A 15,402-nucleotide genomic window follows, 5' to 3' on the forward strand; every position below is an offset into this window, starting at 1 on the left:
GCTTGGGGCTAGGCTGTGAGACCCCATCCTCAACAAGGTCCATGACTGAAATGAGGTTGGTACCTTCCTTGCTCCAAATTAATTTTTCAGCCAAGAGCTGTGGTTGGGCTGATGGGTGCCTCCAATACAGGGCTCTTGCAGCAAACTCCTGGTGCCACCGGGATTCAGAGCAGAGCATAAAAGCATTGAAGCCCACTGTCTACACATTCTGGGGAGGATTCATACCCTTTCATCACTTCCAAGCAGCTCAGAACATGACTCCCCATTACCCCTCAGCATCTACTTGCCAAAACCCCACGGGACTACATGCTTCTCTGGGAGACGTAACTCCCCAACTCAGCCCCAAAGCAGCCACCTAAGGATCTTCTGGGTTGGGTATCAAAAGGAGTGGGGCCCCCTGGAGGAGAGACAATTCCCCCCCCAAACACCACCATCACTTTTCACATCACTTGGGGCACAGCTCAAAAGCGCAGGGGAAGCAGCAAGGCTGATGTCTCAGACAGGTCAAAATAAACTCAGCATCATCAAAGCCCCGTCCCCCCCCCCCCCCAAATAATGCCAAAAAAAAAGGTAATTTCTGGGTCTCAACGTTAAGAAACATAAAGTGTTAGACTGTACCTATTAATGCTCACTATTCCAACCATTTTTTTTCTTTTTAAAGTTTTACAAAATGAATTACTGTCACTTTTTAAACATTGTGTAAGAAGAAATGAGTGTGCACAACTCTACACTTTTCTAGCATTCTTGAACTAATTCACAAATGCAAGAAAATGGAAAAAAATAATGGGAAAACCAAACAAACAAACAAAAAAAAGATGAATGTAGGTAGTTCGATGTTATAAACTATACAGGAATGAAGCGCTTGTTGCCACAGAAAGAACAGGGATGGGACCTTCCCCCTGTTCAATTTTGCGTGCTAAGAGGGTCATTTTTTATTCTTTTATTATAAACACTATTAAATTCTGACTGCGTTTTTGGTTTGTTTTTTTTCTCCTTTATCTGAATATACAAGAACATTCATTATCAAATGTTCATTATCATCAATACTACAAAGAACGAGACACAAATCGCAAGAAACAATGGAAAATGTTAATAAAGCTGAAAGAATCATCGAGTTTTTTTGTGGCTTTTTTTTTTCTTTTTTTTTTTTTGTTTCTGCAGGTTTTTTGTTAGTTTTTTTGTTTGTTTTTGTTTTTTTGTTTTGTTTTTTTGGTATCGAAGTCAGGTTTTTCTGGGCAGAAAAAAAAAAAAAAAAAGAAGGAGAAAAAACCCCACAACACTTGGGGCTGGGGGAAGGGATGAAAGGGGAGGAGAAACAAACCCCAAAAATAAAGAAGGCAAAGGAAAAGGCAAGCAAGCAGCTATGCCAACACAAACCGGAGGGACCAATCAGGGAACCCAGGAGGTGATCTGCAAAGTACCATGGAGGAGTGAGCACCCTGCCCAGGACAGGGGTGCTGTGGGCAGGGAGTGCAGGCAGGAGGGGCAGCAGCTGCAGGGCAGGGGAAAGCAGCCCTGGCATGGGCCGGCTCCAGTCAGCGGGTGGTTCTGGATTGTTCCCGGTTGATTTCCAAGAGGTACCATGGCATTCCTGCAGGCACAGCACTGCTGCCACTCCAGAGAACAGACCTGACCCAGTCCTATGTCCCTGAAATGCTTTGCCAGAATGGTTTCGTATAAAATAACCTGGAAATGGTGAAAAGGCTGCACTGGGGGGAAGCCACGGGAGGAGGAGAGCAGGAAGGTGCACAGCTGGGGAAGATGGGCAACACCTCCTAACCATCTTCTTGGAGAAACCAGCTTCTCATTGCTCTTAAGATATTCCCAGCTGGGAAGCAGCCCCAGACCTCACCTGTTGCATCATGCTCTGCAACACAGCCTCCAACCCCGGGCATAGATCTGAAAGGAACAGAATGTCTCAACTGGAGATATAAAAACCAAGCAAAAGGCAGCTTGTGCTGTTTCTCATCTACCTTTTGCATCCTACTCTGACCCCACCAGCTCGGAAGGAGAAAATCTTATGAATTGGCACCTCATATCTGGGGAAAGGTCACAAATTTCAGAGCAGATGTTTTGAAGCCTTCTGGGCTTGTTCCCCATGGAAAGGCAGGCTTCACCTCCACTTCAAGCGAGTCAAACTGCTGGCCCCGAGCTGCAAGGCAACAGCACGTCAGAGCTGTGGGCACACCACTGCTGTGGCCTGCAGGCCAACCATCATTTTTTCCACCAGAATGGTAGAAATTTTTTTGGCAGAGCTGTAATTTTATGTGTTTCCTGCTTAAGGCTGCTTTGCACTGGCAGTTCCCATCTTGAGATGGCTGGCACCGGCACTTGGCAGGGTGGGCATGGATGTGCAAGTGCATGAGATGTGGCCAAGAGGTATTCAGATTCAGGTGCTATTTATGCTGCACCCACAGTGATCCCTATGAGACCCAGGATCTTGTCACAAGATGGCTGAACCTGCTCTCACCCACTGGAAGAACCAGTGGCCAAAAGTGCCACTATGGCACAAAGCTCAGCCCATTGCCAGGGGCACACTGGTGCCTCCTCACCCTGTTCTTCAATGAAAGCCATGTTCTCCCAGCATCAGCTGCCTGAAGTTGTGTTTCAGCCATCACCAGCTGTCCAAAGAGCAGACCAGAAAATCTGGGCAGAAAATCCCATGAGTCTTCCTATGGTATTGAATGCTACTGTCCAGAGTAACAGGGATAAAACCAGGAGCTTTATCGAAAAGACATCCCCAAGAGGGGCACCCCTTATCCTACAGAGCTGTTGCTTTAACCATTACTGAAAGCACCCACTGTGCTCACCCCACCACATCAAGCCCCTTGAATCCTGCCGCCCAACCCTTGCTGCTAGCCTGGCATGGCTTTGGGAATGCAGCAGGTGCCACCATCCTCTGAGGGTCTTGCCTGCACTGGGGAACCCATCTCCTCCTCTTCTGCAGTGTGGCATGGTCCCAGAAACACAAGCAAACAACCCATGACACTTTCCTTGCCAGGAATACATCCACCACCAGCCTCCCTAGGTGCTGTGAGAAAACTGATCAGTGTACACCACCACAGAGGTGCTCAGTGCCTTTGTAATCAGTGACGGCCATTTCTCACCTGCCTCTGCCTCATTTCCTTCTCTCCTCTCCTCCCCTCCAACAGCAGGCAGAGAGGATGGAGGGTTCCATGGCTCATTCAGCCCACAGCAGCCAGTGAGATTTGTGGCAGGGCAGGGACCAGGAAGTGCTGTCAGTTTACCAAGGGCTGGGAATGGGCTGGTACCTTTTGGAAGCAAAAGGGAGCATGCCGACTTCTTCTCTTACATGCACAGAGGCTGTGTCCACCCACCCATCACCAGCAGCGCACAGGGGACAGCTCACTGAAGCAGGGCTGGGCGCAGGGAGGCGAGGTTCTGGCTGTGGCCAGGGCCGGCGGAGATGAGGCGGCAGCAGGGCTGTGGTGGCATTTCCCTATGGAGAGGTAGCATGAGACAGGAGGAGTAAGGGAGGCTGCCTGCTAATAAAGGAGTGAGATATGACTGAGGTACGTTTGTGGCTCCTCAGAAAGACGCCCAGCATGAGGCTGTACACTGCTTTGGGGTTGTTTTGTGTGGTGGCAGTTGATTTTTGCTTTTCCTCCTTAAAATCCTTCTACCTGTTGACATATCCTTCGGTGGGAAGGGGTGAGGGGAAGGGAGTGGTGGTGTGGCAGTGGCAGGGAGGGAGCGGCTTCTACCCAGAAAAGAAAGGGAAGAGAGTATAAAGAAGTGTCCAGATTGGCTGAAAAAAGCATCCCGACGAAGAGAAGAGAAGAGAAGGAGTCTTCTTGTGTGTGCTGATTGGGTTCACCTCCAGTCTGACTGCTGCGGTGTTAGGAGAGGCCCCCTCCCCTCCTGCCCCGCCGGGATCGGCTCAGCCAGGGATGCAATTTGCTAGGAGATCAGTTGGAGGTATCAGAGTGAACGCTGCCAGGGCCTTCTGTGGGGGAGGTCACCGACGATGGGGTAGTAGCGTCTTGCCAACCTCCATTAGCCTGCGGGAAGGGAGACATGGAGATGTCAGTCACCAATAGCACACCCAACTCTGCCCAAGCCACCTATCCACCTCAGACTCTCCTGCTTCTCCCTCAGCAGGCGCTGATGTAGGGGGCAAAGCTGTCCCCTCTGGCTTCCTCATCCCACTGCGGACCACAGGGCTCCATCAGGGGGATGGGGCAGAAACAATTCTGTTGAAAACACAGGTTTTGATAAATTGCAAGTGCTCGTGAAAATTCTGCCCCCTAAAAAACACATCTTTCTGCAGAAACTCTGAGTTCTGGTTGTATGGTGGTTTTTTACCCCCAAATATGACCCTTCCCCATATGGAAGGAGGAAAACAGCAAACATCTCACTCCAGAAACACCATCCTGAGATATTATCTGGACTCAGGTGCTATGAACACAAAGAACAACAGGTCTCAAGGGACTGCTGAGCTGTGCTATGTTCTCCAGCACAGCTCCATGTTCCCCTTTGCTGCCTTTCTACGCACCCCTCCTGCTGCATGATCCCTGTGCAAGGGAAGCCATCAGCTTCCAAGCCTGTTTCAGGAAACACACATTGTCCAAACACCTCTCTTGCCACTGTGAAAGTTGTATTCTGGGATCTGGGCCACATCTCTGCTTCCAATGCAAAAGCATTCCTCTCCTCACTTTATAATAAAACCAGAAACATATTTCTGCCACCCGGGGCTGACCCTCCATGCTCCCTGTAACCACTCCTTGGGGCATCCTAAGCCACAGTGCCATGGAGGTGCTACCACCATATCTCATCCCAGGGTTTGTACAGCAAAGTGTGGCAGACAACTTGTTTCTTCTCCTAAAAGCAGATGCAGAGACAAATCCTCCCATCTCTCAAGAGCAGAGCTACTGGAGGGCTCCACTGCTGCAGGCAGCGCACAGAAGCTGCTCCTCCACGGTTGCCATCCACTTTAGAGAGGAGCAGATGTCGCAGCCAACCTCCTCTGCTCACTCTGACATTGATTCAGTGCTCAGCTAATGAATCCTTTCCAACCACTGCCCAAGCTCAAGTCAGTAGCAGTTGCTGTCGCAGTTCAAATGTGCTGTGGCTGCTTTGTCCTCTCTGGCTGCCTGTCCCACTGCCTCCTGGCACAGGGCATCCGTCACCAGCCACACTAGTTGGGGCCCCACTCCCTGAAACAGGGTAAGGGTAGGAAAAGCCTCATGGCCCTAGGGCACAGGGCAACTGTCTGGGACTTGCTGGTGGGTTGTCCACGCTGCTGACCAGCTCCTGCCTGGCTGAAAGGCAGCTGAAATGAGAGGAAAGAGCTGGCCACAGGTGGGCCATGGGAACCCATATTTTGAGGAATGCAACCACCGCACAGCAGGGCATGCACAAAGCAAAAAAGACAGAGGCGTGCACACACACAATGGGCTTGCGTGTTCTTCCATACGTGCATGGGGTTCCAGCAACAGCTAGGAAGACAGGATATCGTGACCTAAGCCTGCTAGCAAGTTAGCAAATCCCACTGCACTGTGGGTGCAAGCATGAAACCAGACTATGCACAAACATTACCAGCCCCAGGTACCCCCAACCTGCGCAGACGATCGGCTCAATGTGCCCACAGCCCCCATCAGCTTCCATCTGTACCCAGACCCTGATCCACCATCCCTGCACTCATGAGATGCAGCAGCCACCCTTACACATCTTGGACCGCTGCAAGAGGCAGCAATTACTGTAGATTATCAGCCCGACAATGACAGGCCACGTAAAGAGAAACACAGAGCCAACTCCACCGCCCCGAGACTGGCATATTCAAGTACACTTAGGACATTAATAGCAATTTACGTGCCATCAGTGAGAGAGAACCACAATAGCTAAGCTGGCAGCCTCTTATTACCAAGCCTGTTATTTGTTGGAGTTACAAGCTATAATCACAACAGAAACTTTCAAAACCCTTATCTTCCATGACGCACCAAATCTATTTCAGAGCTGTAATTGCTATGTCACCGGAGAGTTTGCTGCTTAATGCACTCAGATGCCATTTAGTGTTTGCAGGGTCATTACTGCGAGCAGGAGGGGGGAGAGTGGAGGGGGCCACATGGAGCAGGGCTCTGTCCCTATTGTGCTTAACTATTTTTAGCGAGGCTTTGGCGTGCCAGCCACGGCTGGAAGGAATGAAAGGGAGAGCGTCTTGCAGGCAGGGACTGCAGTGCCTCGACGCTTAGCACCCTGCCTCCCACAGTGCTGGGGAGCCTCATGTTCTCCAGATTGGAAATCAGCCTTCATGTATTGTGGGAGTCCATGCTGTCAATTACCATCTTGGTTGCATTCAGTAGGAAGCCAAGAGGATGTTGGGGAAAGGCTGACCCAGATCAGGAAACCTTCCACATATCCCACACTCTCCTGCTCCCCCAGCCTGGGAAGGCCTCAAGGTTGGCCATGACTTTATCATCTTAATGCTATCTTCTGGTATGGACAAGCCCTCCATGAGGAGGCAAGACTCTTCCCAAAACAGAGGGCATATAGGCACCATTTACACTCATCTTCCCTTTACTGGAGTTCACCCTGTTGCTGCATGGACCAAAACACATTCAGGATGCATCCAATTCTACACAGCCAGGCCCTGCCTCCTTCTGAAGCAAGAAGATCCCATTGGGATCTGACTGAAGTAAATTGCTAGGGATCTCCTTCAAAAATGAGGGAGTCTTCTGAGAAGGCTTCTCCTCCTCAGACTTTTCTGAGCAGCCCCTGCATGCAGCTGTGACTTCTTCATGAAACAGGAACAGAGCAATGGTCTCTGGGACATCTCTTCATATGTCACCTTATGGTGCCAAAGCACAGCCAAGGCCTTGGTGGCTGTCCAAGTGATGGAGCCTCACTGATGGATGGCTGAAGCAACCCATTTGCTGCCCATTTCCACAAGGCCTCCCAGAAGTTTGGTCACCTCCAGCAAGGCTAGATGGCTCTCTGCCTGGGCCTCCAGCATGGGCTTGGGAGATGACTCTGCCAGTTTTTAAAGGCACCTCCTGCTGTGCACAGAGGCTGTCTCGCCATCCCACCTTCTGTGACTAAATCCTTGTCCCACCATCAACAACGCAGGGTGTCAGGTCAGCTTCCAAACACAGCAGACACGAGCAAGTCTGACAGACAGGCAGTAGCCTCAAATTGGTTTCAGACCTCTGCACTTTTAAGAGCTTGTATCAGGGTCTCCTTATGATACACGCTGAAACTCTTATTAAACACTGAAGAATCCAGCTTTGTCTGGTTACCACTTTCCAAGGTTCACAGCAGCAGTCTTCAGAACACACCAAGACATTCCTGATGGACGAAACTTGGGCACTGAAGCCCTGCCAGACAAAACTTCCATATCCCAGCTTGTGAACATGGTCATGTACCATAGCTGGATCATGATGGTGAACTGTAGCTTGCTGAGGAAAACAGCAACAACTTTCATTTCAAGGCTCAAATTCTTAACAGAAAAGGGTCTCAGCATAAGTGAGAAGGTCTCACCTCCTACAGGTACCAGTGCCCAGAGATCTTCATCAACAACAGTGGTTGCAAAACTCAAAGGCACACCCTGCTGCTGACCGCCACCATCATGGTCACAGCCACTGCTCTGTAAATAGGCACAGATCTGCACAACGACATTTTAAATCAAAAACCTTGTACTCTGATGACCTTTAAAAATTGCCTCTCATTTTAGATTTAAATGATCTATAAATTAAATTAAGTCCAAAAAGAAATTTCTGAAATGGTGTTTCTTTAAGATTACTATAGCTCATTTCATTCATTGGGAGATAGCGGAACTAAAACGCTTGGTGGATTTATGGCCACAGGGCAGAGGCAAAAAGGGTGATGTTTTGGTTTGGGACCCTCCAGAGAACTATGGTAATAAAGATCCAGCTTCCACTGGAACCCACAAGAATCTGCACTTCTAAATGCTTTGAAACCTTTACCTTGGGACCTCCAGCTGGGTACAAATGCAGGACACCCCTTTGTGCAGAGGGACCAGGCACTTAACAACTCTCACTTTATGGTGCAAAATCCCTCATCCTCAAAGCTTGCAGAAAGGGCTGGATCATGCCCCAGTCACCCCTTCCTTTCAGGTGGGAGGGTCCCTCCTTCTTCTCAGTGCTACCCAAGACTGGGTATCCTGAAGATATCTCCAGTCTCTATCAGCCATCCATCACCAAATGCATCCCTGTTCCTTGCCAGTACTGGTGATACCTCACACTGTCTCCACCTGTGGAGGAGAAGGCGTCTGTTCTTGCTCTGCTTCAGTCATCACTGTGGGTCACGGGGATCGTGATGGCTGGGACATCACCCATTATCCTGCTAACGATGCAGAACTGACTCCAGCCCTTTTTGCCCCGCAGAGCGGTCTGTCAGCCATCAAGCAGCACTGCCACGGAGGGAACTGGGCTTTGGGTAGATTCCTGCTCTCAGCTGTCATGACTTACACGCATTTAAAAATTCATCTTCCATCAAGGAAGGCAAACCCCGAGCATTGTCTCCCCTGCCAAGGTTTGCAGTGGTGGAGCTGGGCAACCTGCCGCTGACTTCCCATCCCTGACAGGCTCTGGGGATGACTTAACCTCAGCCCTGTGCAGACATCGTTGTGACAGGGCTCTTGACTAGGTTTCGGCTCATCTCCTTCCAGCAGCTCACGGGGATGCTCAGATGACGTGGGGATGGCAGCTTTCTGTGTCACTAGCAGGTTTCCTCCACATCCTGCTGCCCTTCCTTGGCAGTAACGGGTTCAGGGTAGAGGCAGGGAAGCCCTGCATGGCACGAGACAGCCACCCTGCCTGCACTAAGCAGCTCCCCAGGACATTGCCAAGGGTCAGCACTTCCTAGAGGATGGCCACACTTCAGGAGTAGACAAACTGGGGTCCATCAAGAGACCTAGCTGGGTAGGAAACCGTTAAATTACAATAAAAGCTACAGGCAGGGGCATGCTGGTCAGTATAAGGGGGAAGCAAAACATTTGGGGATAGAGAGACAACCCAGAAAATATTTCCTAAACTATTCACCCAGCTCTGGACTCCCTGCCTTCCTCCCCATGCCTACTACACCTTTACAGGAAAACGAGGCATCACCCCTGAACATGAGCTGTCTTTTTGCCCACTTGCTACCATGCTCCTCTTTGAACAACATACAATTTGGGCCTATTTGGGCTCCTGCCCCCCCTGAAAACCAGCCTAAGGAGCCATCAGATGCCACCATGCTGGATCCCCATTTGGGAAGCGCGGGGGAACAACTGAGCCCCTGCCACTCTCACAGCTCACCAATTTGCAGCGCTGGTAACACTGGTTCTCCCATTACCACAGCCAAAAACACCAGCCCAGCTCTCCTTGTCCTATACAACTTTTGAGTTTCTACTACCTCTTTCTTGTCCTTTTCTCTATTGCCCCCATCCCTGCCTCATAATCCTCAGCAACAATCCCCCCCCCAAAAAAACATTTTGGCTTACCCAGCCCACTGTTATTTTTGAAGCCAACTGCAGCTATAATCTGCTCAGCCTCTTTCCTTGGGGGTATTTTAATTTATACAAAAGTATCATCTCTTATCATGATCAGCCTGCGATTCATTTACTCTCCAAGTATTAAAAAGCCAGAAAGGGAATAAATTCAGTGCACGGAGAAATTAATGCAGAACGATAGGCTCTTTCATGTGGCATTTCCAAGCGCTGTTTTTGCAATGGGCTTATGTAATGAGACATAATTATCTGCACATGTTCAATTACATTACTTCACAAATCCTCCTGCCTCTGCCTCCTGACGTCAAGCCACCCACTAAGCCCCAACACCCGCAGAACAGGGGAACACAGTTCTCCATCCCACTGCACCCCTCTCCCTATACCCTCTCCCTATGCCAGCAGTGGCCGCTTGCATGCCAATGGCCCAAAGATGGTCACACGCAAGGTGATGTATGGCATAAGCCTTGGCCAGGATGGTGATGGGACTGGATGGTGCACCCCGCTGGGGTGCTCACCCACAGGACCACCGTCCCACCTGGAGGATCACTGCCTTCCTGCCCAGTTTGAGATCACCCCACTTCAACCTTTAGGCTCCTCAATGGGGACCGCAGCAGCCAGCCAACCCCTCCTCCGTGCTATCCCTGGACACCACTGCCACCACCCACTTGGCACTCACAGCCTCCTTTTCCAGGCTGCCCTCTTCTCCCAGCTTGCTGTCACCGCTGCTGAGATGGCAGACGATTGATCTGAGAAATGAAGTTGGATTGCTGTCCCGAATCTACACTGGGTTCTCCTTGTGTGTGTCTGATCGATTTCCCCCTGTGCGACACAGCTTGTCGCTACGAATTTTCATGCTAGTCAGAACCCGCCAGCGCACCCAAGAACAAGGAGAAGATGTTCTGGAGACCGCCCTCCCCCTCACATCCTCCCCCAGCCCAGTTGGGTGAGGTTTTCTTGGGTTGACATTGGTTGGCTTTGTTGTTTTGTTGGTTGTTTTTTTTCTCCATTTATTTGCATTCGTTATTGCCACCAACCCCGTTGCTGCCGTGCTTTCGGATGCCGGCCAGGGATGGTTTATTTTTAGACGGTAGCTCTGGGATGGTGCCACTGGCCTCTACGTGAAGCCATCTCTGGACTGGGGCATCAGCGGTGACATCCCTCACCACAGCTACACAAGGTGTCACCTGTTTAGCAGCTCCTCTCGGCCGAGCGCGTGTGGCCGCAGGTGCCAGGCAAACGCTGATCAGCTCTGACAGTCCTAGACGCCAGCTGCCTGCACAAAGCCTGCCCAGTCGCCACTTTTTTTGTGGGCAAAGCTCTGCCGTTGGCGTGACCGATACAGAAGCAATAAACTAGGTGACCGTAAAAGCAAAGACAAGTTCTACTAAGTGGCATTCTGAGCCCTATGGCTTTGAAATAATTGGTAGTGAGAGAACAAAAATGAAAAAAAAGCCACCCAAAAAACAAGAGCCCAAGCCTATTTTTTTTTTTCTTACACTGATGCCCTGCGGACTATACATCTGACTTGCTGCGAGTCCATCACTGTATCCTCCTGTCTGGCTGATAACATGGCGAAGGGTATCCACCTAAACAGACCAACGACAACAAAGACACAAATTAGAGTGAATGAAAGGTTAGTGGGAAAAGATGCTTTGGTTCATCTTTGGCAAGATAAAAACAAAGAGTCATAGTAGTAATAATAATATTAATACTAATAATAACAATAACAATGGTATATATTTAAAGAGGGCAAAGAGAACCGCAGTTGCTCTTGCAGTGAGAGCCGAGCCAGAGGGCTGCTCCTGCCTCCCTCATCACAACCCCCTGTCTGCCCTGGTGGCCCCATCATGCACTCCTCAGTCCCAAGTCTTTCAATAGAAAGAGCAGAGAGGGAGAACAGCAACGGCAAGTGTAGGGTGGGACCTCCTGGAGCACACTGATGCAGCCAGTTGCACCATTGTGCTCAAGGATGCACATTCCTACCCCTTCCACCCTTTGGCCCCAGGCACTGGGAAGCTTACAGCAGTGTAGGAGATCCTTGGAGTCAGCTGACTGCCTTCATTTTGGAGGGCCCAGAAAGGCAATATACCTACCATGGCAAAGGCACTGGCAGCTCTCCTCCGGACATCCCATTACTCTCCCTCCTCTCACCCAGCCCAGCCCCAGCAGCAGTACGCATGGTGAGCATGTCTCGTTGCCCATGGATGGCATGCTTGCTCTGCATCCAGCACTGTGAGTGGGGCAATCTTAGCTTTAGAGAGCTCTCCTTGCCCAATGCAGAAGTGTCAGAGTGGCTGTTGTCTCTCAACACACTACAGAGCCTTAGATGCCAGAGAATAGACTCATGGCACATCTGGACATTGGATGGGAGGTGGGAAATCTGAGTGAGTTCATGGCTATTTTAAATTCTTTCTTTGTGCCCAAAGCATGGGTTGACGTTTCAGTAATGCTGCTCAAAGCTTCCATGCTCTGTCTTGCTCATGTGTACATGGGTGGCATTGAGTGCCTGTGCTTTGGGGAGGTTGTGAAACGTTGAAGAGTGCCTTTTAATTTAAAAAAAAAACAAAACAAAATAAACAAAAAACAAAAAAACCCTAGCTGTGTATTTGAACATTTCTTGCCTTTCAGCAGACACCTGGTTTGGCACCAAAGGAGTAAGTGGAAGCCTTCCTTGTAAAACGAGACACCAGTTCAAACATCTGGGCCCTTCCCTTGGAAGAATAAAGCAAGCACAACCTAAACCTCAGGTGCTTTCATTTGAGTTCATGCCTGTTCTCCTAAACCTCCTTTCCTTCTAGTACAACTATCAAGCCAGAGCCAAATGCATTCACAAAGTGTGGGCAAGTCTCCTCAAGACCATGGTTGTTGGTTCGGTTGGGTGTTTGGTTTTAGTTTTTGTTTCTTTTGATTATTTTTTTTTGGGGTGGTTGTTGCTGTTGCTTTTTTTTTGGTTGGTTGGTTTTTCGGTTTGGTTTGCCTTTTTTAAGTGTTGGTTCATTTGTGCTGGTTGAGATTTGTTGTTTTCGGACGGGAGGGAGAAGTGCCAATACAGTCAAAGGCTCCTCCAACACTAATGCATTCACTGGCAGTACATCGGATGGGTCCCTACCTGTGACTGCACGTTGGCTCCAACCTGGGCCCCTTGGTAAGAATCCCCATTGAGAGACTGCACGCTCATGAACAAATCTCCAGAGTTTGACATGTTAAAAGAACTGGAAGAACCTGGAAAGGAAAGAGTGAGGCACCTGAATCACAGAAAGGAAAAAGATCCACCCCATGACTCTCAGCCAAGAGGAAGGAACAACATGCAAAGCAACCACAAAAACAAACCACAGAGTCAGGTTAGTAGTATGAAGAACAGAGCAAGCAAAAACCAGGATGCACTCTTGAGGTTATTCAAAGCCACATGTTGTTACAGCTCAACGCCAAGAACATTCTTCAACAGCTCCTCAGCTGGAGGAAGGATTCTTCATGCTTTTGACCAAGACAAACAAAGCCCAGCCTGGAGGACTCAGCCAGCCTTTCCCTTAATTTCAGGGCATCAAAATCCTTCAGGCATCTTTGAAAAATCCTGGTTGCTGGAGGTGTCCACCCGGCAGACTGCACTGGAGAACAGAATTACCCAAACAAGCCTCACTATCAAGAGCAGCAGACTGCTCAGCCGGGTGAAGCAGACCCACACTACTGCTGCTTCCGAGCTCAGATCAGGGTGGGTTAAGTCTACACCAGCTGCTCTCTGCAGGGTGAGAACATCCAGTTCCACAGCTGGAGCTCCCACTGAGCTATGGGGAGCTCTGCAAGGGAGTGGTGCATAGGGTTTGCCTTCAGGACATAAGGAACCTATCACTGGTGGGAACCAGGAGTGAAGGCTTGCAAAAATGTGAAGACACCTGGGCTAGACTCCCAGTACCCACCATGCTGGCAAGTGTCTTTCATCATGATGGGCCATGGGAGAATGCAAGGGTGTCACCTCCCTTCTGGGCCAGCTGCCCCAGAAGAATGAGCTCTTTAAAGGAATTCCCCACTGCATGCACCAGTTGTCAACGTTACACTAAAAAATTGTCACAGTGAAGACAACTGGGTGGGATCTGGAGGAAAAAAATCCACGAAAAGAAAAAAAAATCCCATCTTTGCAGAAACAAGGTTTTCTGCTTCCAGCTTCGAGATATCTGAGCACCTCCTCAACTACTGAATGGGAGAAACAAACCCATCACATAACTGGAAGGCGGGGAAGGGGATTAAAAATAAATAAAAAGGTTTTATGGGATTATTTCAGATTTTATCGTGCAGATCAGCGCGTTAAGTGTGAGACAGCTCAACGTGCAAGGTTTGGTTATATACATGACGTTAGCCTTGGAAAGGAGAGACTTCAGGGGCCCAGGTCAGCTACATTTTCAGCTCCAACCCCAAATACACTCTCATCATCTCCACTGCCACTTCCAACCTGGAAGACTGGCAACCATAGCCCTGGTGGAATTGCCCAACTATGGCTCATGCGTGCACTCTGAGAAACACCTGGCAATCCCCCTCCCTCTGCTGGACAGGGAAGAAACACTCTGGACAGACCCTAGCTCTGTCCTGGAGGTGGACCAGGGAAGGCTCCTCTGAAGGAAGTCACCTCCAAAAACGGCAGGGAGGAGGTGGGAGGTCTATGCTGGAGACTTCATGTTCACTAAACCCTCTGCTGCTCTCTTTGCAACTGGCTCTTTTGTCAGGTGCTGGTAATTCTCAGCATTGAAGGAAAGCAGAAACATCACTGCTAGATACAATGTCCAAGATAGTCAAGAGAAAGACTCATCTTGAGCGCAGTGAGTCTTGGATCCAGACCCTCCCACTGGTGCCTGAAAAGAGCAGAGCCAGGAATAGCTTATTGTCTGTGCTCACTGTCAACTCTGCCCAACCTGTTACAGAGATCAATCCCACAGTGCTGCTGCGTAAAATAATGGGGACTAGTCAGAAGGCAGCTGTAACTATCGCGTCCTCTGCTCAGCTGGCAAAGGCCTCCTGTCATTTCCCAACCTCTCAGGTTACTTGCTATTTTAAAGGCAAAAAACCTAGGGAAATGAGCTGGGAGACTGAGGATAGCCCACCCTGACACTGCTCAACTTTAAGCACGAAAATGGGCACTTTTCACATGTATCTTTGGATGCGTCCTACCTCAGTTTTCTGAACGATCACTCTGACCACTGGTGTAAAAGCAGAGGTCACAAATTAACGGTGGCTTATACTCCCACAGTGGCTGAGAACCAAAGGACTTTGCAGCTACTGCTCTCAAGAAGCAGAGAATTTCTCTGTTCTTTTAAGGTGAGCAGAAACCTCTGAGATCACACAGATGATCAGTGGCAGAGTTGGGAAGAGGACCTGGAAATCCCTGAGCACCTGACAGGGCACTGCTATCACTCTGCCCCCAGCAGAGCAACATCTTACCCCACCTTCCCCTACCAAAAGAAAATTGTAACAATAATAACAAATAAAAATGCCATAAAGTTAACTGGTATTTTATTGAAACTTAACAAACCTGCCTGTGAAACTGAGACTGGGAGGGAGGAAATAAAAATAAACAAACAGCCACAAACTCTAGTTCTGAAGAGCACTGGTGTCTTGGAAATCATGAGGAGTGCTGGAGATGTCACTTACAAGATATACACTGCTATTGGCACAGGGTATTTTTACAATATATGTGCATATCTAAACAGTGAATATGTCTTGTTGCTGATGTGGATGCAAAGATAAATATGCGCATACCAATGGCCCCGCATGTATGGATGCATTGGTATCAGAGCTGTAATTGCAGAGAGCCCTTCATGCTGCCACTCTGCTGCTTCAGCACTCTGCTGTCTATGTATTAGCCATGTATGAAAATTATGATGGCCCAAAGTCTGACAGACACAGCTAAGAGGGGCTGATACACTGGGGTGGAAGAGGGAGCAGGAATG

At 49.3% G+C, this 15,402-nt stretch overlaps 1 protein-coding gene across 3 annotated transcripts in view; it reads right to left on the reverse strand.

Annotated features, from left to right (window-relative positions):
* Window positions 1-971: 971 nt before the first annotated feature.
* The window catches only part of PBX1 (PBX homeobox 1), a 131,441-nt gene continuing 117,010 nt past the window's right edge, over window positions 972-15,402 (reverse strand). For 2 of the 3 annotated variants that reach the window (XM_080624097.1, XM_080624098.1), the window contains 3 exons: window positions 12,576-12,688; window positions 10,963-11,052; window positions 972-4,022 (listed from right to left, as the gene is read on the reverse strand). In XM_080624097.1, coding sequence (XP_080480223.1) covers window positions 3,930-4,022; window positions 10,963-11,052; window positions 12,576-12,688 — 296 coding nt within the window. In that variant the 3' untranslated portion in view covers window positions 972-3,929. The remainder of the gene's footprint in view (window positions 4,023-10,962; window positions 11,053-12,575; window positions 12,689-15,402) is intronic. The other variant, XM_080624099.1, reaches the window with a different exon arrangement.

This window comes from Psittacula echo (assembly GCF_963264785.1).
Source record: "Psittacula echo genome assembly, chromosome: 7".
NCBI classification, from domain to species: domain Eukaryota; kingdom Metazoa; phylum Chordata; class Aves; order Psittaciformes; family Psittacidae; genus Psittacula; species Psittacula echo.